Source organism: Struthio camelus, chromosome 7, assembly GCF_040807025.1.
Source record: "Struthio camelus isolate bStrCam1 chromosome 7, bStrCam1.hap1, whole genome shotgun sequence".
NCBI lineage: Eukaryota > Metazoa > Chordata > Aves > Struthioniformes > Struthionidae > Struthio > Struthio camelus.
In genome coordinates, this window is record NC_090948.1 from 6,984,801 (window position 1) to 7,009,147 (window position 24,347).

General features: G+C 37.7%; 1 protein-coding gene across 4 annotated transcripts in view; it reads right to left on the bottom strand.

The window, feature by feature from the left end:
* The window catches only part of INPP5F (inositol polyphosphate-5-phosphatase F), a 50,544-nt gene continuing 26,197 nt past the window's right edge, over positions 1-24,347 (bottom strand). For all 4 annotated transcript variants that reach the window (XM_068951576.1, XM_068951578.1, XM_068951577.1 and 1 more), the window contains exons 7-20: positions 22,456-22,654; positions 19,903-20,082; positions 18,089-18,156; positions 17,545-17,669; positions 15,307-15,384; positions 14,408-14,528; positions 11,867-11,995; positions 10,223-10,340; positions 9,474-9,672; positions 8,341-8,412; positions 8,174-8,247; positions 7,020-7,148; positions 6,195-6,282; positions 1-2,665 (exon numbers count right to left, since the gene is read on the bottom strand). In XM_068951576.1, coding sequence (XP_068807677.1) covers positions 1,531-2,665; positions 6,195-6,282; positions 7,020-7,148; positions 8,174-8,247; positions 8,341-8,412; positions 9,474-9,672; positions 10,223-10,340; positions 11,867-11,995; positions 14,408-14,528; positions 15,307-15,384; positions 17,545-17,669; positions 18,089-18,156; positions 19,903-20,082; positions 22,456-22,654 — 2,715 coding nt within the window. In that variant the 3' untranslated portion in view covers positions 1-1,530. The remainder of the gene's footprint in view (positions 2,666-6,194; positions 6,283-7,019; positions 7,149-8,173; positions 8,248-8,340; positions 8,413-9,473; positions 9,673-10,222; positions 10,341-11,866; positions 11,996-14,407; positions 14,529-15,306; positions 15,385-17,544; positions 17,670-18,088; positions 18,157-19,902; positions 20,083-22,455; positions 22,655-24,347) is intronic.

Sequence of the window (24,347 nt, forward strand, 5' to 3'; positions counted from 1 at the left end):
ACTTTTTTTATTAAAATAGCTCATGTATATTGCTCACATTAAAATACAACAGTATTTTAAATATAACCACAGGTTTAGACACTCCAAAAACCCCAAACCACATCACTTCAATAAAACAAATAAATAAGTCAAATTTGTTTATCAAAGTTTCAGACAATCAGGTTTAGTAGCTAGTCATTTCAGATACGCTAGAGAAGTTAAGACAAATACCCATATGACACTATTTTCTCAGAACACCACGTGCAGCTTATCTACAGTACATGTACTAGAACACAGAGGCACTGGCTCTATAACGGTGGGTAAGTTATGAACCACAGCACAGTAAGATCCTGCTTTACACTAGCTTTTGGATAATGCCCTATACTAGAATGGCATTGCAAGGCATGTCTGGGAAAGATGGGGTAATCTAGATAGATTTAATCCTTTGACACACACATAGGCAAGTTTGTTATCCAGTTCCCAGCACAAGTGGAAGGTTAGCCTTAGCCCGCATATAATGTGAAGCTTGAGTTGGTAACAAATTTGATTAGATATTCTGACAGCTATGCTCCGATGTCAACACTGATTTTACTTCTGTTCTGGAAGTAGTTATTTGAGCTTTTGCATCTGGGCAGTTAGAATGCAGTATAGGAAAAAAAAAAAAAAACCACACACACACAACGTTGTAGCACACCCACAGAGGCCACGCTGCCTGAAGGTCTGTTAACTGTCTTGCTTTATACTGAGTCAAAAAAGTTAGAGCAGATTGACAATGTTAGGAGTTTGGAAAAAGGGAACAGGATAGCTTTAACATGGGCAAGACAATTAGAGGTTTTTAGTTCCATTTTCCCCTTACCTCCCCCCTCCCCCCCAACAAAAAGAAAAACCCTACAAATTAAAGTTGCACTGCAGGATCATGGATATTTCAGATTGCATCGGTATACTTAATCTTTCCTGAAAGTATCCCAGGAAGTGAGGAAGAAGATAGCAGAAAGGAAAAAAAAAATCCCTGGCTAACATACCTAAATACAACAAAATGCATCAATTCCCATTGCAGAGGCACGATTCATAGAAAGCTGTGTCTAAAATTTCCAATGGAAACAAGTAAAAATACTAGTCCAAAAATAAATAAAAATGTAAATTTATCAGTAAGTTATTTTGCTGGTGCAGTGCAAGGTAAGTAAGGTCACAGAAGTGCAGTATCACCCTTTTTAGTATAAATACTCTCTACATAAGTCAGAGGACCTAAAAAACTAGTCTCAGGAAAAATACTGTGCAACACATTCAAGATTGACAGCATGCTTATAAACCCCAGTGTCTAGGCTACCTGTTTAAACATGATTTACCCTTTTTTTTTTTTTTTGTCTCAGCTGCTTAAGGGAATTCTGAAGCTTAGTCAGAACCAACTTCATTTGCATCACACTTCCTGTAAACAAATTATATTTTTGATCCCAGTATTCAGTAGCAGTTCATGCTACAATGAGCTTTGATATGATCTTTTTAGTATTGTATTAGAAGCCACAATGAGAAGAATCTTTCCTAAATTAGCAACTATATTTGAATTATTCGTGTCTGGCACTGCGTAAACATTTCTTTCAGTTCTTTTTGCTTGACTTCATTTATAGCTTCTGGTTCCGCAGGGCTCTTCTGGACCTTTGCCACAGCAAAATTAATCCCTTGAGTCAATCCTGCTTGTGTGATGTTAGCAACTTGGACCATGGAACTGCGAATTTTAGCAAAGGGAGAGACAGCTCTGCTGCTGTTACTGTCAGCTGGAGAAGGAGTCATATGGAGTTCTGTCTCACGTATACCAGATGCAGATCCTGGGCTTTTATGAGATTTACTGGAGTAGGTCCCATCAACCGCTAAGAGCTGAGGATCTGGCTCAGTAGATGGTACATCCAACTTTGATGGCCTAGAAGGAATGTCTCTGATAGTTTCAGCCTTGGTTTCTGCCTTTTTAGAAGTGTTATTGCTTGTTTGATTTATTAGTTGGTAGGGCTCTTGAGAGCCGGCCTCAGCCTCCAAAACATCTGCTATCTTATTTTGAGCATCATGTACAAACCTCTGGCAGTACACATCAATAGGTTTAGCAGATTCCATCTCCACGTTGTCAGCAGAAGGCATGGGTATGTCTTCACATTCAGATGTGCTAGCCTGAGTGACATGAATCTCAGATGGAACATGAATGCTAATGTTCATGTCAGTGCTGCTTATGGACTGGGACCGACTGCCTAATCGGGGAGCTGAAGCAATGATACCACAGCTAGGCAGCACGTAGTCTGTCTGCCCTATGTTCTCTAGAGAGTTAGTTAACTGGTTGTCTTCATCAGATTTAGAGTTAGTCAGGAAATCATCCGAATGGAATGAATCATTATCTGACATTTCTATATCAGATTCAGTATGAACTTTAGTATCTACCACTGGATTCTCTAAAGTCTCAAGGCTACTATCTGATTTCCAAAGATTAACTTTCAAATTCGGCTTTAAAAAATTGACTTTCACTTCAGGTTTGGTAAAGCTGCCTAACTTCCGAAGATTGCTAATGTTTACATTGGATTTGGTTTGTTTAACTTTCTGATTGAGAGATGAAAATTTGCTCAGTAAATAATTCTTGCCTTGGGCCAGGGACCCTCTGTTCTGAGACCGAATGCCAATGATGTCTTCATGAGGTTTACTGCTCTTCCTGGAGGAAAAAAAAAAAAAAAAGAAACATAAATGAAACTGCTTTGTTAATTGTACAAAACAGCAAGTATTCACCATCTTCTGTTTTCATGAGTGACATTTTATCGAGTAACTACATCTTCCTTACATAATTGTAACCAAGTAAGCTGATCAATAAGGAAACAAAAAGGATTGCTAAAGAACTTTTAGCTAAACAAGGAGAAAAGCAAGCTTACGCAGACATTTTTAGTTTTAGACAAAACTTGATTTAAAATATATATTTATAGCCCTGGCACTATTTATGCTGTACTCAGTATCCAGCTTTAGCAAATATTCACAATCTATAGTGCCTGTAAGAAAACAAAAGTTGTTGCTACACTTTCTATTCAGCCTGGAAGAGAAACAGAAATAGTGGCCCAACGATCAGAGCAGGAGAAGAGCTGTTGAAACAGGGGTCCTAGTAATTTTCCCTTGTCAACTTATGATTGCGCTACACAATACGCTTCAGTAGCTTACGCTGTCTGAACTGGAAGGGTCCAAAACAATGGAACACGTTGCTCAACTTCAGTAACCTTCCTCTATTATTTGTACCTCTTCATTCCTCACCGTTACACCTCACCAATATTTACAGAGACAGGTTACTTCCGTTTAAGTTACGGACAGCAAACTTAACACTTGGAGCGCCAATTAGCTTTGGAGGGATTTTGGACATTCAATATTTTAGTAACAAATTGCTCGAAAAAAACAAACAAATTCTCCCCCATGCCAAAAAAGGATTATTATGGCCAAAAAATTTACTGACAGTTTCATAATTTATATTGTTGATCTGCTGTTCAACATCACTGTCGTCTTATTATATGCTACAGAAATGTTGGAAAAAGACAAACATTCTCAACAGATCAGAAGTTGCAAGAAAAGAGTGATTCAACTTGCCTTATCACCGTTGTGATAACGGTGCTGCTCCCTATATTCTTTACTCTTGTCCAAATACACTAGCAATAGCACCTTTATCTAGCCTCAAAAAATATGCAGAGTCAAATAAGTTTCTAAAGCTTCCATTGACTACAGATAAGTCTTGGTATCAGCAGTACTGCCTACAAGTCACCTTCTCTTCTGCATTCAGTATGTTCATGCCTACCATAGACTTTTACTTCAAACCCTTTTAAGACTTCTCCTCACGCTGTTATTTCAGGAGTAGTCATGTTTGCTGCATGTTCATTAGCAGCGGAGCCTTGGGATTCCTCATATCTTCTCATACCGGTGGGGTTGAAAACTTCTTCCCAGACTAAACCTTCTTATTTGCCTTCCTAAAATCTTACTTGGCTGTCATCCTGTGTTGGAAGGATGACTTCAACTTCGTTGTTTACCCCGTGTCAGGTCAAGTTTCCTTGTGACCTTTTTTCCTAAAGGGGAGTCATCCAGAACACACCCTGGACTGTTGTTTTCTGAATTGTTTCAAAATCACAGCTATTGGGTTTTAAGGGTGGGGGATACTGAACTATCTCCTGTCTATGAGAAACATCATCTTCCCCTATGAAGTTAACTTGTGCTCCCCTTCTATCCTCCCCAATATTAATCTAACATTCCAGAGTGAAATACCCTGACAAACTTCCTTCTCATTCACTGAGAAACAGCACCCTTCAGCTACCCTCTAAAATAAGAAAGATTACTAAATATTTACTGCATGCGTGGAAATAAGCTGAGAAGATAAGGTAAAACTTTGAGAACAAAGACTGAAGGATACTTTTTATCTTAAAGGATTAAACTTAACTAGGTGCTGGGGGTTTTTTTTGGTGATAAATCTACATTTTGTCGGTAATCCTGTACCAGTCTGTGTACCTGTTAGAAGGCCTGTAGTTCTCAGGAACTCCCATACCAGCAAGTGTGCTGGAGGTCCTTTCAGTGTAAAGCTCACCTATCCCAATAACTATCAGTGCTGACCCCAAAAGAGACTGGTTTTACATGGCAAACTTTCATCACACTTAGTCTAAACTTTGTCAAATACAATTATCTATAGGCAAATATGAAGTCATTGCATTTTTCTCCCAAGCCATAAGTGTTCCGAGCTTGTGTAGTTCTTTCCAGCATGCCAGCCTCCTCCCAGTCGTGATACTCATTTTGCAGCAAAGTGAATGTAGAGTATGAACAAAGAGTTCCCACAAATTACAAACCACTGCGGTTAAAAGGCAAAACGCTAACGTTAGTCTTGCCCTATGGCAACTCCTCACTTGTCATACTTGTAGCAATATTGAAAATGACAATTACATATTAGCAATGACATAACACAAATTTGTACTGTTAGGTGATAAAGCAGTAAGAGTGGTATTCAAAAGAATGTATTAAGAAGAATACAAACTAGTTGACAGCTTGTACAGGAAAAGACTGCTCCATTTACCAGCTGCTGTGAACAGACTCCACTGACACTGGCGGAGAGTTCATGCTCCGGAAAAAACGTGCTACAGCTCCCATGCAAATTTTATTCTCCAGACACTTTTTGTTAATAAAGGCAACTATTTACAGCAATTCTAGTAAATACTCGTCAGCTGTGCTTTCATGTGCCTTCTCTTAATGGGCTTGCAAAGCATAAGCTTGTGTACCCATTCTGACCAATACATACAAGGAGTTCAGAAGTTTAACTTCCAGCCACTGCAGACATAATACTTAAACATTTTTATGCCTCTGATTTAGCTATATTTCTTCATTTTTGGTTTTAAAAAACTTCATACCACAATTCTTGCACGTATCTATTTCTAAAGAGCCTGATAAAAGAAACAATAAAACCAAGATCTTCGTAATTTTACGGAGTTCTTGTACTTATCATACTTACTAAGTACTGGCATCGTTCCATCCCTGCATGCTATTCTACTACTTTCTCTCATACACTCTTCAGTGAGATGCTGAAGAGTCTTTCCATTTTGTAGGTTCATAAAAAATTGCAGCCTCAGAAAACCACACACCACTAACTCCACATTTTGAGAAATACTATGTCCACTGATGCAAAATAAGCTTTTTTAAATAAGGGTTGAATATCACCTCAACTTCTATGTATGTTTGCACACAATACCTGTAATGTTATCCTGGTTTGCTAAGTACTCAGCTGCAATAGAATCCAAACCAGACTTACTTCGCAGGCTGAATTCTTACTACAGAGCTAATAAAGCAGATATTAATAAGTTCAGATAGGACAAATTAGATTTGTCAGACTAATCATGAACCATTAATTCGCAGTATGTCACTTACATATAAACAACATTCACTATGAAATGCAAGCACAAATGTACAAAGGTGGCCTGAGCCCAAGCACATGCAAGTCAGTGGAAGATAGTATTCTTTCACTTTTGTCACTTCAATTCTTTCATGTTATACTTTTAGATAAACCCCTGCAGACAATGGTTATCAAAAGCAGTGTAAGAACAATTCATCACTGGGACAGTAAGTAGGAAACTGAACAGTTTCTGGCAGATGTCTCATGCGCAATGGTTGCCATGAACTGGTAGCCACTGAGAGGAGAAGAAAAGTGGGACATAGAGTTACATCATTTAAGTACTCACCTCTCTAGCTTTTTCTCAATAATAGGCACATCTAATCCCATTGCTTGCTTCGTGATTCGCAGCATTTCTGCAATGCACTGAAGAGTGTCTGCAATCCAATTAGCAGCCTGTCAGATTCTCTTAAAAAGCCCAAAATTCTGTATTTTGAAATCTAAAATTAGATTCATTTCTTTGTCACTTAATGAAATATTAATTTTATTTTCCTCTAACATAGTTGAATCCCAGAAGTTGCAATTCTGATTTAAAAGCTTACAAAATACGCTCAAGGAAAGAATAGACTCTCCTGAAGCCCTAAATGTTGGATATAAGTGAATCACTTCCAGGATATATCTTTTGGGGAGGGAAGAGAACCAATGAAATATGAACTATGTTTATTCTAATTCCGCTGACAAAACTCAGTGCTCCAGGCAAGTGATTTTTTCCTATTAGCGCTCACTTAATTTAGTTAAACAAGCAGTAGGACATTTCTAGTTACTGATTTCACTAACTAAATCAATTTCTTCCACTCTAGGGACTTCAAGTCTGTTTTATCAATTTTTGGAGCAAAAAACCGACACTCCAATGTCCAGTTTTTAGACAGAAACCTGTTGCTTTAAAATCACATCTGAATTTTATGTTTCTTAGTATTAAAACAGTAGTAGTTTAGTGTTCACACAGGAAGCCGCATATAGGTACTTTTCTCCTCCCAGCAGAGGAATAGGTCATATTAAAATTTATCCTGCTTTAGAAGTTATTCCAAGAGTCATAGAAAACAGTGTTTACCTAGAGCAATATTAGTATACCAAATAAAGTTTCGAATATAAAGCTTTCATCTATGAAACAAACCTTTTCCATCTTCTTCAGGGCTGCGTACCACAGCTCTAAGGGTGTGAAAATATCCACTTGTTTCTTTGCATTTGTAATGCAGCCTCATGCAAGAGAACTTAGGTTTACCAAAGAGAGTAGGCTCAGGCCCTGAGAAATAAATCAGAACGTTAGAAATGACTTTTTGATAAAGGTATTTGATCTAGATGTTTCTGTAGCTCAGGATACTAACCACAATGAACACACGAGACAGACCTTTCTCCTGAACTCTAAAGAATTGCACTTACATAATAAACGGCAGGGGGAGAGGGCAGAATTCCCTCGTCTCTCCAACTAAGCCGCCTTTGTTTCGGCAATAAAAACAGGAATACCACACCTACTTTAACTGTGCCATCCACTAAAAACACTGATTTAACCTGTAGATGTTACACTGTTTAATCAAATTAATCAGCATAACAAGATGATTTCATAACAGCATGTTTCAGCTATAAGTGGCTTCCTTTGCTGCACACACTTCTGAATGCTGGAGCATGCACGCCTCACCCCCCCCCACCTCGTAAATCACATTTACAATGAGTTTGTAAAAAACAGAAAGTAGCTGATTCTAAGCGTACTCCCACTTAAGTCAGGGAATCTCTCTCAAACTGTTCACTATTCAAAAGTGAAAGAAAAATGAAGTGCAGTCACTGCAGCATGACTTAGACCTCGCTAAAGAAGAATTTTTAAAAAGCTACGAAATAAAGATCTAAATAAGTATTGGTCAGAACTGCCTGCTCTGTTTGGATCAAAGGGAGTGTATGTATCATACACACATACCTGTGACCTCCTTGATCAAATTGTTATTGCAATTCGAAAAATAATTAAATTGATTTTGATAAATTCAGGTAGTTAGAAGAGTTTGAAAAAGGGACCATTTTTAGAGACCTATCAGGTATGCAAGCTTCCACTCCGAGCAGCGCCAGAAGACGTTCCGGCAGAAGTCGCGATTGTGAGAAAACACATTCAAGTTTCATAATTGTTAACAGCAAGATAGCACATTTTTGGCTGCAGTAGACTACCCAGGAGATACACAGTATATTGAGACTTTGTTTCAGCATAACACGCAGGATGTTTTGGCTAACCGGCTCAAGCTTTTTGTTAAGAGCGTCTTAGGAATAGAGTGACTCAGCTCTTACCTATTTCTATTTTTTCCAGAGCTTCAAGGCTTAGTCTTTGGTACTGATTCACCTTGTCAATTTCGTCGTCATAGCTAGAAAAAGAATCAGAGTTTAAGGCTTTGCGCTAGCCCAGAACAATGCTACTAAACATAAACTACACAGAGTACGAGCAACCGGAAACTTACTAGGCCACATAGTAGGCAGAATTGGAAAGTAACAGCAGAACATCCACATCTTTATGAGTGGCATCAATGAGACTAAGGAAGGAAAAAAAGAGTCAGTACAGGGTAGGGGTATTGGTACAACTAATCGATCCCCAGTGTATTTTTGGGGCACTTTTACAATTAAAGGCCCGTTACAACAGGAGATTTCAGTTTTGGTATGCTATCTTGTGTCATGCTATCTGTCCACAGCTTATACATTAAAGTTTTCATTAACTATCAACTGACCCACTGAAAAAAATCAACAGATAAAAATAAGACACTAAGCCAAAACTGCTTTATCAAAGTTAAACTTGCCATAATATAGGCAGGATCCACGTACACAATATTCTCCTAGACTTGAAGATACCCAGTAGCTTAAATAACAGAAGAACATCAAGTTTAAGATCAGGTCAGCAATATGTTCAAAAAGTGAACTATTAAAAATGCTGAAGAAAGGGAAGAAAGATTGTATAGACTCAGTGTAGGTGACAAGGTGCGTGTGTGAGTATCCTTTACTGGTTTCGATGCTAAAGTTTAACCCGCAGAAGACCTAACCATTTTTTTTCTTGTACAAGTTAGCACACTCTAAACTTGATAAGGTGACTTATCAGTGAAATCACTGTTCGTACTCACTACTTTTCATGAGGAGAACTCTAGGCTTTCATACTGCAGACCCATTGCACAAAAATTTAATCAAATGTGGCTTTGCAGTCAAATTACACTTCCCCTATAAAGCAACAGGGGAAAACAGCCTCTTTTAGGGTTAAGAGTGGTTAAAAGCTCTCTTCCTGGGGCCTACCACAGTTTGGTAATATTAAGCAAATGGATACTTAAACAGGCAGTTTCTCAAAGTTAAAAACTTGAGAAAAGTTTAGAAGACCTTGACCGCACTTAGCTTCTCACATGCTTTCAACACAAGCCACGTTTTAGAAATCTTAGCGTAAGATTACAAACATTTGATTCCTTCAAGGACTCGGTCATTCCGGAAAACTGCCTATTTGTATCACGTTTAGCTTATCAGCTATCAAAGCAACGAATTAAGACTACTCATTTAACATATTAGTTGTAACACAAGTGTCATGGTAGCAGTTGATCAGTTATGACTTTATTCAAACCTTGGATCACAGTCAATAAGTGCCCATCCTCCATGAAATTTTTCATCATCTGGTAAGAGCAGTTTCATGTAGCTCTGCAACAGCTGGCTGATCAGCTCCTGATGGCTTCTCAGGTTCTCCTTGTGCAGGGCTTCATGCTCTTTCTCTTTTGTAAATATGGAGTAAAGATCCTCTGTTACAGGGATGCCCTGCATCAAATCTAGATTAAAAACGTGAGATATTAAGAAGGCAATAATTAAAAATAAGATATACAGCAGTAATCTGTTGATTCAATTGCAAATGCTTTCAGAATGGTTCTTAAAGTAGTGCAGTATGGACAGCTGAACTCTTGTTTCTCTTGGGGAAGACTGTATTATACCTACCAAGCTTCCAATTTCAACCACTCTATACAGAAAGTTCAACCACACACATTTAAAAGTATTTTAATATGAAACCTTTACCACCTATGCTATGGAAATTTGACCTTTTTTGTCTAAAGCAGAACATATGACATGACATTTAATATTATAATAAATTAAGAACAAGGTCTACACTGATCTACGCTGCATAAACACTAGTCAATTCAGTGGGATTATAATCTCCACATAATAAATGACTATTTTATATCGTGTCCACTGGATGGACTTGGACAGTATATACAGCTAAGACACTTTTGAAGTTCAGAGAACAGTCAAAAGACAAAGCCAAGAGGATTTTAGTAAACTTTTATAAATTCAATAACTAAGCTGAGGAGGGAATTTTACTCTTACCTATGACTGCTTGCCTATAAGCATCCCTGAAACGATTCAAGTAGTATCTGTTTGCAGAATTAACTCCATCCTTCATTACTCCTGCCAGCTTTCTTTCACCAGTCCTTGTGAAGTCACCCTGTTTGCACAAGACATTTAAATCATGAAGACACTGAACTTTGAAGCAGTGGCCTCAGCTCTCAAAGGCTTTGGCATTCTGAAACTCTGAACTGAATGGATGACAACTCAGAAAGGAAGTTCAAGTAACTCTTGCATACAGAAGTGTAAAATATATTTTAAAGAGCCTTCATTTCTCATGGCATGTTTGACTCTGCAGAGTATCTTATGCTTTGACAGGCCTAGGATTCTAATATCCTAAGAAAACAATAGTTTGGACATATAAACCAACTGAGATTGAAGCGGAACATTTAAGATATCAGGCTGGGATGTTTGAATACCTCAAATACCTATATCTAAAAAAATATTATTGGAACAATGGAGAAGATTAGAGCTTATCAAGGAAGGTTTGCATCTTTTTCTGCTTCTGCTACCAGAACAAGTAGTATAACATCCTGAAGGAAAATTGCTTCTCTCTATATATGTCGCAGAAACTCTGCGACAGAGTTTCTAGGCCACAGAAGGCCTAGAATTTCTATTATAGTAATAAAAAAAGCAGTCATTTCACTAGAGAACCCTGACAGTTTTCCGACTAAAAAGAGTCAGGTAGTATTGGCACAGACCAGCTCTAAAAGCCATGCCAATTACTATTAAAATTGATTCAAGCATATTTCATTTTCAAATTAAAAGAAACTGAAAATTCAACTGTTGATATTGAAATTAAACTGAAAAAAATCAATTTCGTTTGTTGACATCATTACTGAATATAGAGATCTTCAAGCTGAAAATTTAAGCCTATAAATTGAAGCTCTGTGTTCCAAGATTAGTCACTCAGAGACATGACCGTCAGGCTGCTTTGATTATCTACAAGAAACAGCAGCACTATAGACTAACCAAAGTTCAGTGGAGAGAAGTCAGAGAGAAAACGGAGAGGAAAAAGATTTAAATCTTGAGCATTTCCAGCATACAGGTTTTTACCCAACACCAAATACTGGGAATACTAAGATCATTCCACCAGTGACTACATACACAAAGTAGCTCCTAAGCTTATGGCTTTTCAGAGATCACTAAGAGGGCAAGGAGTTTTGTCCGATTTCTGATCTCGGTAGACTGCACTACAATTAAGAAAGTTCTTTAGAAATACAGCTCATCAATATCACCCTATCTACCTACATAGCCTTCTCTTAAGTCCTTCAGAGAACTTCACAGAACTGTGCTTAAGTTCATGCGTAATAGTTACAGTAATGCTTTATATAGATCTTAAACTCTTAGCTCAGTTGTTTTGTATCTAGACAAAAAAAAAAAAAAAAAAACAGAATGAAGTTAAACCAGCACTGTCACAGCAGTGCTTATCACTCAAGCCTTTCCTTCATCCACACTAGGAGAACGCTTTGTGTTGGACCTATTGAAAGGCCCCATATGTCTCCAAGAACAAGCAAGCAGAATATGTGGCTAATTTTGTTATTTACGCAGGAGTTCTACATTGGTCATAAAAGCTATTCATAACAAGCTACACAGCATGATAACAGATAATACTCTACCCTTTACCTTTAAAGCTGCTGTGCCAGCATACTGCCGACTTATGGCATCTCCATTGTTTGCCCATATTATCTGGTAGATTCTATTGCATTTCACTGGCAACGGCTGTTCTGGTGGCATCACACCCAGTTTTTTGAGCTGGAATTTGATATACTCATTAATGAAAGGTTCAAGATAGAGTCATTCTTGATATCAATACTTGATAAGAAAATGGAAACAAGTATTTTTAATAATATTTAACAATTAAAAAGGAGACCATCCTGCTCACTATCAGATAAAGTTCATTGTTAAACATCACATCAAAAGAATCACCATTGGAAGCAGCAGTAACAACTTTCTACTTTCACATTTAATATATCTCCAGAAAATTAGATGGAAGAACATAAGGTGCTCTAGATCACTCAAAATATAGAAAATGCTTCAGTTTTCTACAGGGAACCATCAAAAAACCAGATGTCACAACTCAAACTTGTTCAATCTGTACCACCCATGCTAAAGTCTTGTGACACAATTTCTTCCATTGTAAAGCATGGCGCTTCGATTTTACACTTAGAAAGGAAAGCAGTGGTGAGATTTCATTTCTGGGCTGAAAAAAGTGCACTGTATACATCAACACTTGCAACTGAGGAACTTGGAAAGCATGGCTCATCATTAACTTACAGTTACATTATTGCTATGGGTTAACTCAACCCTTAAGGCTATTAGCTAACCACACCTTTTTTGGCATCAACATCATGCCATTGAGAAGAACATCAGATTAAAAACACAGCTTGCAAAACAAAGCAAGATCAATGAAACAAATAACTAAAAAAAGGTATTCATAACCATAAAGGGCTAAAAATAAGACAACGGATTCTTTCCTTCCCATCACAAGAACAAGCACGCTATCGAGACTTTGTCTTTTGCTTCTGGACACTAGAGCAAATTTGGTCACTTCAATTTCAAATTCATACCTCCCCAAAAGAAAGCCTTAGTAGTGACATTGGTTGTTATATGTTTACTAATAACGTTTGTCCATTTTAGATAGTTACTGCTTAACACTGATACTGAAAGCAAGATACATTACTATTCAACACAACCAGTATTTAAGTTTTTCTAAGAAAAGTCTTGGGTATTGTATGAACTTAAGCCTTTTTCCACGTAATTATTGGTAAAGCAGTACAACTTCCCATTTTGAAGAAAATGCTGTTGTAAGTAACTGCAGTACAGTCACTAAATTGTAGGCTGACTGTAGGGACAACTTGGGCTAATTCATAGACAAAGTTTAGTTTACAATAGCAACTTTTAAAAAGTGTTCAAGTACTATTTGTGAGCAAGATAGCAATTGATACAAGGCTATTCAACTGAAAACACCATCAAGCTCCCAGCAGAGAGAAGACAGATCATACTATTCCTAGGAAATGCAAAAGCAAGGGTGCATGTAACAAAGTATTGCACTTCATGCCAGTCGCTTTCTAATTTTGAAGTACTTCAGCTATAAATTGGGAACAACACAGCACACTTGATATCTGATCTAATACCATAGTACCGACTACTGTAGTCCTCTCCATAACCCATATGACTCAGGTTGGAAAGACCACCTGTGACTTCTCAGAGGTAACAAACAGAAAAGTGGAGGTGGGAGAGGGATGGAAAAACCAAAATCTCAGTCACTATTGTGAAACAGGATTTCTGCATCAGGCATTCGTACCACAGATAACAAACAGGAAATGCCAGATACAACAGAGCTGTTCATTCTTCTTCTTTATTCATATGAAGGTCCTGCCTCATGTTTTATCCTTTACCTCAGAGTCAGGTTTGTTCATTTCATGCTCAGCTGTGACTGAGGTTCAAAGTTTCACATACAAAATACTATTATGTCCTCAGTGGGGAAGAGGTAACCATCACTGAGGGGTCAGAAAGCACCCATCAAAACTGACAAAAAACAAATACTGGTCAGGAAGAAAGGAAGACTAAAAGGGAGCACTGTCTCCTCGGAAATGCCTTCTCTATGCAGGGAGAACTGTTCCAGAACATAGTAGTTACTCCCCTGGGACATCACAAACTAGTTGCTGTTCTACATACAGAAGAGATTGCTAACCCCCTTATTTGCTGCACCACAGTGTATTTCACTAAAGCATCTAAAATAGCATCTAGCTTTACACAGAAGAGTTGAAACCAGTTAGATTTTAGTCTTTTGGGATCATGGGGGGGGGGGGGAGGGCATGCACCGTTAGGAGCAGAGGGGTGTTAATAGCTTTATACTGCCATGCAGCTTTTCTAAGTGAATAAATTGCAACAGAGGAATCATCTCCTCGATGAAGATAGCGAGTCCTTTCTTCTCTGAAAGGAAAAACTAGGCGTTACAGTTTTAGAATGATTAAGTTATTTTGGCTGCACATACTACTTTTTCAGCTTCACAGCTCCCCAAACAGTTCGGGGAAGTCCCCTCCAGAATAGGCTAGTGTAAGTGTTATAAAAAAAAGTTTATTCGTAGGGACATTTAAACACAAATGATTAAGTTCCGAGGTACCTAAAAGCTTTTAAAAAATATATGTTAGTAATACATGCCTGCTGTTCCATGACCACTCTTGCAATAGCAGCCTGTACCACGTTGGTACGATCCAGACAGTCCATGCAGTTAACTCGGAAAATTCCTTCCTGTTTACAAATAACACCAGCTTGATCAACCCTTTCAAAGGAAAAAGAAAAAAGTGAAGTTGTACTAAGACATCTTAGATCAAGTGTAATTTATCAGCTTCCACAAACAGTAAAAAGTAGAAATTAAAGATTCTTACATATGTGACGTTATTTGTAGTATCACTCTTCATTCCAGCTACACCCCACTCAGAATTAGCTACTTTTGTTCCCACCTAGCCTCATTCCTTAAGGCCATATCTAAACACATTGCCTATTTGGATCATAAACTCGATATTATATGTAACCAGATGTTGAATCCAATTCATACATATGTAATAACAGATTTCAAGAGAGAAAAGGTACTTAATTGTCAAAACAGGAATCAGAAAATAATTTGACAGGACACTTCTCACAGAATATATGGAACAACATACACTGATTTAATGAAAGACTGACTATATTCATCTCTAGAATACATGAACTTTAATCAGTACAAATTAAAGGTCAAGAACGCCTCCTGGTTTCAGCAGTAAGGCTAGAACTGTAGGGTTTGTAGGTCATCAAGCATAAAGTATTGTGCGTTAAAAAAATAAAATAAAAAAGTAGAAGAGTTAAAGGCAGTAAACCTGAGGCAGAAAAGAGCATCTGAGAATTTTACTCTTAGGTGCGCAGAACAAAACTGCTTCAGAACGCAGAACTGACACACTAACTAGGCACCAAGAGAGGCACGTAAAAGGATCAGTTAAGACAAGCTCAAGGCCCCTAAATATGCATTGTTTTTATTTTTCCTACAAATATTCCACACTAGTCTGAAAAAAGTAAGTACCTACCAGCACCACTTCATGTCAAGGATAATATCATGAATGGCATCAGTCAACGTCTGAACATTTTCAAACTTCATTCCTCGGCTAAAATATAGAATTTCACAGAAGTTAGATCAAACTAAGGTAGTGTTTTTTATTATTACAAATCATATAAAATAGTCAGACACAGATAGGGTTTCAGCTAAGTGAGAAAAAACAGACATTCTCTCAGGCAACAAACAAGTTTGAAACTTTAAGTAGCCACCAATATTCAGAGCTACTTTGAAGTACAGTTAAACACCTAAATCGGTCAAGAGTCAGAACTGTAAGTTCAAGAATTCACATTGTTGAATTCATCTATAAGTAGTACCAGAAGATGGCAGAGAAAACTTCTGGCTTGACGTTTAAGAAAGCACAAGCAGAGCAAAGCGAGGAATGATGGAAGGTTTGCGTTTCCCTTCTCAGATCTCCCATCCCCTGCACTCAGCTGCATCTAAGAGCAGCCAAAGCTTGGTACGTAGCTTTTCATCTCATACAGCCATTCTTCCAAATTACACTCAGCTCTGCATCTATACATACTTGTTTAGCCTAGTGTTGGAGGACAGAGATCCCTTCTGCTGCTCAGAACAGGATTCTATGAATATTTAGCTAAGAAAAGCAGCATACTCAGGTTTAAGGCGATACATGCTGACACAGTCAGTAATGCCCAATTTCCTAGAGAGCCAGAGCAAAGAAGGATTCTAGGACAGGTATGGATGTTAAGTAAAGGTGTGGGGAAAACAATGTAGTAGAATTCTTGAATTAGAGTGCGATAAAGCAACAGAGCTTACTGAGTATATGAATCTGTTTTGATAAAAGCTGTTTCATATTTTTATATTTCACAATGATCAAGATGTCAGCTTATGTGAGTGCATATGAATACTTCCATTTTTTGAGTAGCTAAAGGCTTAACTAAATTTGACTTAAACTGATAAAGTACATCTCATAGTACATACTGTCATGAGGGAGAATCTCTACACTGTATTTTAATGAATGTTAGATCTCTCTCTCTCTTTTTTTTTTTTTTTTTAAAAAGAGAAAAAGGGAAAAGTAAGAGTGCTTATTAAAAGCCCAAACTGAAAAGGCAAATTGACCTACATTAGTGCTTTCAGATAATACAGGTCCAAGGGAGATCTAGCTCTTATACTCCTGTAGCTTTAGCTACAATAATATTTTCCCCGAGTTCAGCATCAAATGCAACCTAGAAATTTCAAAGCCTCTACAAAAAAGGGGTAGGTCTAAGCAACAAAAAGCAAACGTGAATTGACACAATGCTAGCTGATCCTCCAGCAGGCGTGCATATTAAGCTGACCTTAAGCAAAGACTACAGAAATTGGTGCTTTAACTTTTTGGAAGACCAGTGAAAGAATGCAGTTAAAAGTTATCAGATCAACTACAAGTTGTAATTAAGTCTGAAAACTCATAAACAAAGAAGTATCAAATCAGAATTAATTCAGGATGTTTCTAGTCCTACAGAAAAGGATTCTTTTACAGGGCATTAGTATTTTGAGGGAAGGAATCCTTTTCCCTCTCAGACAAAATATCCACTAATGATGTACTCAGCAATGCTGCGTCCTTCAAGACAGATGCACTCCCCGTATTAAGTTACAAAAATGAAGCCTAGAACAGTTTTTTAGACCCCATGTTGGTCCACAGCTGCAACCTGCTTGAGGGAGGCAGGGGCAAACACAGGCCTGTGTGACAGATCACATGCTTGAGCAAATGAACACTACACGAGTCCATGCCAACATCAGAGCAGAGTCATGAAAATAGCGGCTATTTCTACAAGATCAAACCAAATCACAGAACAGCAGCATAAGGATTTTGAAATAATCATGTTATATTTACAGAAACAAGCAAGAGAAACAGAAGAATGGCTCATAGCAAGGAATTAAGAGCAGAACATCACAATTTGAAAAGCAGGTCAGCCACAGCTTTACGTTCAAAGCATGTTTTAGGCAATTGCCTTGCTTAAAGCAGAGCAACTTGAAGCTTTTTTAAATATACACCGTATTTACTAGGCAAGGAGATAAGTTACACCACACCAAACAGCGTTTGGTCATCCAAATTAAAGTTTGTTATGTGGCTTTCATTCACAAAAGGCAATTTTTCTTTGAAAAAAGTGTTTCATGCAGAAGTGAACAAATAACAGCTCTTTTCCTTCTTGCTCTCCTCTCATGCTAATATGAGAAAGGGATTCAAAGTGACATTTGTAAAAGGACTTACCAGTGTTCATGGAAGTCAAATGAAACATAAGTCAAATTTGCATTGTTGTAGAGAAGCACTTGTTTAAGGTAAGCATCTCCAATAATCTTCTCTCTGCCTGTCTGATCCACCAAGTTAATAATAACCTGTTCAGAAGTTTAATTACAACAGTCATCTTTTGCAACATGACTTTCTCAGATAGATCACATAGTAACAAATAGAATAAGAATTTTAAAAGTCTGTCGATCATCTTACCAAAGTTACTACATTTGGTAGTTTGTACTTGAGATCAAATAAAGTGTAAGAGTTATCCAACTACCTGAACGTTAATACAAAGAAACTATGAATTGATAAGCCAGGTATCTGAAAGCGGGACTTAAACATTTTTGTAATGTATCGCTGCTGTTCAGAGGTTACTTTGAAGAACATTTGAGAAAGTTGGTAAAATTCCAGTTGCACATCACCTTTCCAAGTGTCTAAATCAAACTCGTTAAAAAAGATAAAAGAAAAAAGCTTTTTATCTCCTACACTTTAATAACATCACTTGACTTCATATAGCACTCACCTGCTTTTGGTAATTTTTCAGCTGTTCTTCAAAATGTGCACGAAAACAGGACACTGTTTCATTTTCACCTGCAAGAGAGAGCAAGAATTTGTTCAGCAAAAAGTTCTATTTGAAGTACTAAGACTACACACCTGGGTATGATTTAAACTAATAACTTTGACTGAAATACATACGTACACAGCGTAATGCAGTCTACAGAATTACTTCTAAAAGACTTTACATCAATTTGATAACTGCAACACAGTGGTTCTACTGCCATAGTACATAAGGGAAGACCATTCTTAATTTTGTTTTATTTCACTTTTGGTGTGGAATACATTAGACAAAACTTATTCTTTCTTTTCTATAAGCCTGTTGAATTCTTCCACCTATGTACCACACACCCACATTAACACAGCCCTTTCAGAAGAGAAGTTCATACTTGTTTTGGGTCTAGGCAGTTACTGAAAGAGTGAAGATGTACTGCACTCAGTGTCACCCAACTCTCCTGGATGACCAAAGCATTGCAGGGGGGAAAAAACCACACAAACACTATCCATTCAGTTCAAAGTACCACTGATTCTCCAAAGTTGCAATTCCTGCCTAGAAATGTACCAAATTAAACATAATTCCCCTTCAAAAAAATCCTACTGAGGAGAAAAAAAAAAAAACACAAACAAAAAAAGCACTGAACAAAAAAGGAAATGTAAACAGATGTCACAACATGGAAGCTTTCAGATGGAAATAAAATGATGCTTCCATAAAATTTAAGGGGGAGGGCAGCATTTTAGTGTTGGATTTTCTAATAGCTACAGCTTGCTACAATTTTCTTCATTTTATGAATTAACTTACGTTTACCTTTCCATGATCTGACAACAAATCATCCTTCTCCAGTTATCTTCAAGTATTTGGTATAAACTCAAGTGCTGAATCTATTGATGCATCTTCCTTGAGTCCTGAAGGATGCTGTTTGTAAGCTTAAAATTGCACACTAAAGTTATGCTTAGATTCCTAAGCAAGACTGAAGGGCCATTTTACTAGCTCCTACTCAAGACACAGGAAAAACACAGCCCTTCCTTTCCAGCATCACAGCCCTCACCCAAAAGGGCTCATTGCTTGGTTTTTCAGCCCTAAAGTCTTCAGTGGAAGAAAACTAGACCTGCTAAAGTTAGTCAAACTTTATTTACATTCTTCTCTAGCAGAAGTACATATTTATAAGATACTTCCGGGATATCAGTCATTCCAGTTCAGTCACTCTGATTCCAAAAGATCACGTACATACTAGCCTCCTTCCCAGAAAAATTTCTCCTTTACGATACTAAACTTATTAGGATGAACGCCAGCAGAATCCTTTGGAAGCTCAGGGAACCTAGTTCATACTAGCATTCATAATCAATCTCTCCAATTCTTTTAGACACTACAGAAACGTGTGATGCAAAGTGTCTAACTTTCCCCACATTGAATTAGCGGTTCCTAATACAGAAGGAACCTCAGCATAAGTTAATCTCAGAGGTATTCTGAGAAAATCTGCTTAGTGATGTCTTAAGAGCAGCAAGCCAGGTATCTCCCTTCTCAACCCAGAACACACTGTAACAAACAAGAGACAAACAGGCACTTGATTAAACACGGAAACTCAAGACCCTTCTTAATTTACAAGGGATAAGGAGTCAGAGCTCCACACAGTTAGGATTAGAGCAGGAGTTAAATGAAGTCAAGGCACTGCTATTACTCCTAGCTCTTAAAAGGAGTCACTGAAAAACTATTAAAGAAGCACTACAATATCCCTATTTCTAATGGAACTCTGATCTTTAGATATTCTATTCAAAGACACTTACTCTTGTCCAGTCTTGGCCGTGGGTTGTATCTATATCCAACTTGGCTCCAGAAAACAGGCACAGAGCCTCGTGTTTGAATAAATGAGAGAGTATGATTATGGACATGAATCAGTTGCTCTGTTTCAACATAGTTTGCCACATTCCCATTTTTATCAACACCTCTTCGCTTATACCGCATTCCTAGGAGGAATAACATCAATTCATATTTTTAATATTAGTCTTAAATATAGACAGCTTTGTTAGTGTTTTTAGTAACAGTGACTCAAGTATAGAGTTCCAGTTGAGCTCCCATATTGGACTCCCTTCTATTAAAGTAGAAGTATCTTCTTCCAATTCCCACAACTTATGTTTACTATATGGAGAAAGTTTACACACTGATATATTAAGGCCAGGGGAAAGACAGTAAGCTGATGGTAATGCCGTTTATGGCACTGTATAAACGGCCTACAAAGCCAAGATTAACTAGTCCACTCCAAAGAATACATATATCTCCTGTTGACCTGTCAAGTTTAGCAGCAAGTTTGACTTCAGTGCTCAAGTGTTTTCCTTGAACCTAAGGCCACCTTTTACTGACAGATGCTCCATTTCCTCATGATAAGATCTCCAGAGCAGCCCAAAAATTTGCACATCCTACAACATAGGAAGAGAAGGCTTTATCTATACATCTAATTCTGCACATTAAGAGCAGATACTATTCCTGTGACTATATACACTATTTTTCACCTAGCTTCCTCTGATTTGGTCACTAAACATAATAGGTAAGTGTTGGCATTTGGAAATCGGGTAAAGGAAAAGCCATCACTGTATTTCAGAAAGGATGGGGGAGGGGGAAAAAAGTAAAAAAAAAAAAAATTGTAGAAAGATTCAATCCTAAAGTTTATAAGTAGTTCATAAATTCAGTTCTGCAGAATCAGAATAACATTGTTCCAAGTCCTGAAGTAGCCCTGGGCCCAGCTTCTGAACTGAACCCCACAGCCCTAGCTAAGGGCTAAAGGGGAAAGGAGGAGGCTAGAAAGAGGAAAGTGAAGGGTATGCAAGATACTCACCATAGGGAGAGAAAGAAGCAAGGTAGTTCTGTAGAATTTAATCAGGAGAGAGCTTTTGGCTCATGATTTCAGACTAAAGCTTCAGATGCCTTTTACTTATTCCCTCCCACTAGCAGAGAGGGCATCACTCCAAAAACACACTAAGCCATTGAAAAAAAATTGCAGTTCCTTTACTCCTGAAATCTCAACTCTTCCAGGCAGTAGGCTCTTTTCTAAGCTTAAGACCTGCCCTCCTTTATATCTCATGGCACCTCTCCTTAAGGTCTTAGGTGTGTAAATAATTTAGCGCAATGTATTTTTATTACAAACAAGCTTTCTGAAAAATAAAGATTCAGTATAGTATAGCACTAATTTGAAAGCCTAAGACTTTCTCACAAATTTTACAATATTTCATAAATGAAAACACCTTGAACACTTAGCTAAAATTAAGCATTACTGAATGAATTGCATTGCATCAATTTACAGCAACAGTCCTCATGTTTTAAGAGAAAAAGCTCTATACAATTTGTTCTGCACTAGGAACCGGATGGTCACAATGTCATTAACAGTAAAGAGAGAATCCGTGACCAGTTTACCCTGCAATTTAGTTTGTGTTTTTAAAGCAATTTAGCGTAGAGAAGATTTATTGCAAACTAGACACTATCCTAAAATCACCACATTTACTCTGAGATGTTCTGATCAAAATTTTCCTTGGACCTGGATTAAATACTTTGAATTGAGCTGAAATAAGAACACCAGCCTCATAAGGATAAGCTCATCAGGTTTTCTTGTTCTAATGTGTTAAAAGACTAGCTGTGTAGGAAAGATAAAAGGAGGTGGGCAGGAAAGTTGGAGAATATCAGAAGAGCGCTCATAGACAGGAAAGGCTCAGAATTGAACAGAACTTAATAAAGCACTTCAATCTTTCCTCCTGTCCTCTGAAATACAGGGAATACATTTTGTTTGCCTTGTTACTATTAGAATAAGTCAAATAAGGAGCAAGACCAAAGCATGGTCCTTGTTTCACATTTTGGCCTTACTTTCCTTTCAGGTGAAAAAACAAATAAGAATCATGTGCGTGTTTTTTTTTTTTTTAAGTGCCTTTTCAAGTCCCTATGAGCTGCTGTCAAGCCTTCAAAGACAGACCTTTGAAAATTTCATTCCCACCCAGGCACACAGAAGTATCAGTATTGCTCAGAGCTGTAAACAAGGTTCAGATCAAAGTACTCTTTGCAAATAGGACAGGGAAATTTATCCCAGAACAGTGACCTCTGAGGATGCATTCAGTGCCTAAGAAGAGACCAGTGAAGCAAGCTCATTTAGCAATTAGTCTCCCATAAGCAGGAAAGGCTATAGCACATACTTTGACAGAAGACAAACATCTGCTGAACAACATAGCACTGTTTTTCAAGTTTTAGCTCCCATATTCCTCCCTCTCCAGTATGCAGAAAAAAAATCTGTTTTACATCCAAATCTAAGCCGTTATCAACATTTAGGCCTTCTGATACTCTGAACTATGATAGCTTACCAGCCCTGTGACGACTTCGGCGCGAGATAAGTGCCACCAGAAACGTTGGGTGAACGTCATCTACACAGGTTGACTCCTGAGGAGGAGTTTCAGGACTGCTCTTCTCATCATCAGATGATTCACTATAATTTACTACAAGTTCTTCAATTTGCACAAATCCTTGTATGATGGGTATAATCCAGAAATCCACTTCAGCATTCTGAAGGTTACAAAAACCACATTTACATTCCTGTTGGTTTTAATTTATTCTGCATTACCTATTTCTGCCATTTCTCATGTTTATTAACAGTTGCTAGATATTCCTTTCATTTTAAGAAACTTTTGCCATATCTGTGTCCAACTCCCCAAAAAGAGATACCAGGATTTTTCCTTCTGCTGGCTGTAGAGATTTTAAAGAGGAGGGTTGGGGGCTGGGGTGGGGGTGGAACCACAGCTGAACAGGATTTCTGTGATAGTGAAGCAAGGAAAAGCAAAAAGCCCTCCTCTACTTCCAGTTATCTGGGGATTTAAGGGCGTTCTAGTATTCCTACCACAATTTTAAAAGCTTCTTTCTTTCCCCCTTCCCTACAGAAGGTTTTCCTACAACACTGTGCTGCTAATAGAGTTTTAGAAACTTGGATAATAGCTATTCATGTCAAAGATTAAGAAAGTCTGTTCAGATAAAGCAGCACAAGATAAACGGATTACCTAGTTTCCAATTTAAAGTAGTTTTACCCTTTATGTCCACATAGAAGTAGAAAATAATTCACCAAATACACATGGCCAAGCAATTTACCTGAACTTACGGCTTGTTGGGAAGTTAAAGCTTTCTACCACGTTTTCAACTCAAAACAAACTTGAATATCAACTTCTTTTAGTTTTTCCCCAATTGTCACACAGCACATCCTCCAAGTCAGACTTCAAGGTTGAGAACGTTAGTATTGTTTCCTTACTAGAAAGGTTTTCCAAGATTTGTCCACCAGCAAGGTGGATTTGTGTGGCAATAAGAAGCTTTCAGCCAACGTTGATTGCTCCAAACTACTTGTATAAGCAAGAATTAGTATGCCCATCATCCTACCAAAGGAATTATGTTCTCCAGAGCTCTCCTTGCCTGTCAGAACAGGCTAGCCTACTGGAATTAGCTGTCTATCATTTCCCTTAGTTGATAAGAAAAGGTCCCACATGATAATAGCTTCCAGGTCAGTCAGAGCACATGTATTTAGGCAGTAGCATTCTAATAGCACTTGTATAGAAAAATTCAAACAACAGCGGAAAGAAATTTGAGGTACTCACCACTATTTGTTAGAGACATCCTTAAGTAAATACATTCCCCTTGCAGGAAAGTTTTTTTTTTTTTTTTGTCTTATTCTACGCTACCTAAGCTATGACCAAATTGTTATGGTTTACTTTAATACCACCATTACAGGGTGGCAGGGCAGGGCGCTGCAGGGAACCTATGAGACTAATAGGTGTGTATTTAAAGTCAGTGATATTGTCACCTCAGTGAAAATTCTGCATTGTACAATACTATAAAGTGCCGAGGATAAAGAAGGTAACGAAGGCTTTATGTCAAGCTAAAATAAAACTGAAACAACTCATTAGAAGGTAAGCTTCTGCGGCAAATAGGGAGGAGAAAAACATTCTTCAGTTGTACCAGTTAAATAGGTGTTTGGATATACAAAGATTCCTGTATTATCGAAAAATATTTTTATTGCTAAAACTGCCAAAAAATCAGACACAAATAATTTGTTTAGTTATGTCCTTAATTTAAGAGCCCTTCATCAAGGTTAGGTGAATGACTGTCAAGAGTTGCATAGTCTACACATTTTTTTTGTTTTAAATAACAGTAATCACAATGTAGATTTATGATACTAGTTACTTCCCCTAAGCATATGATCACCCACCACACCGAC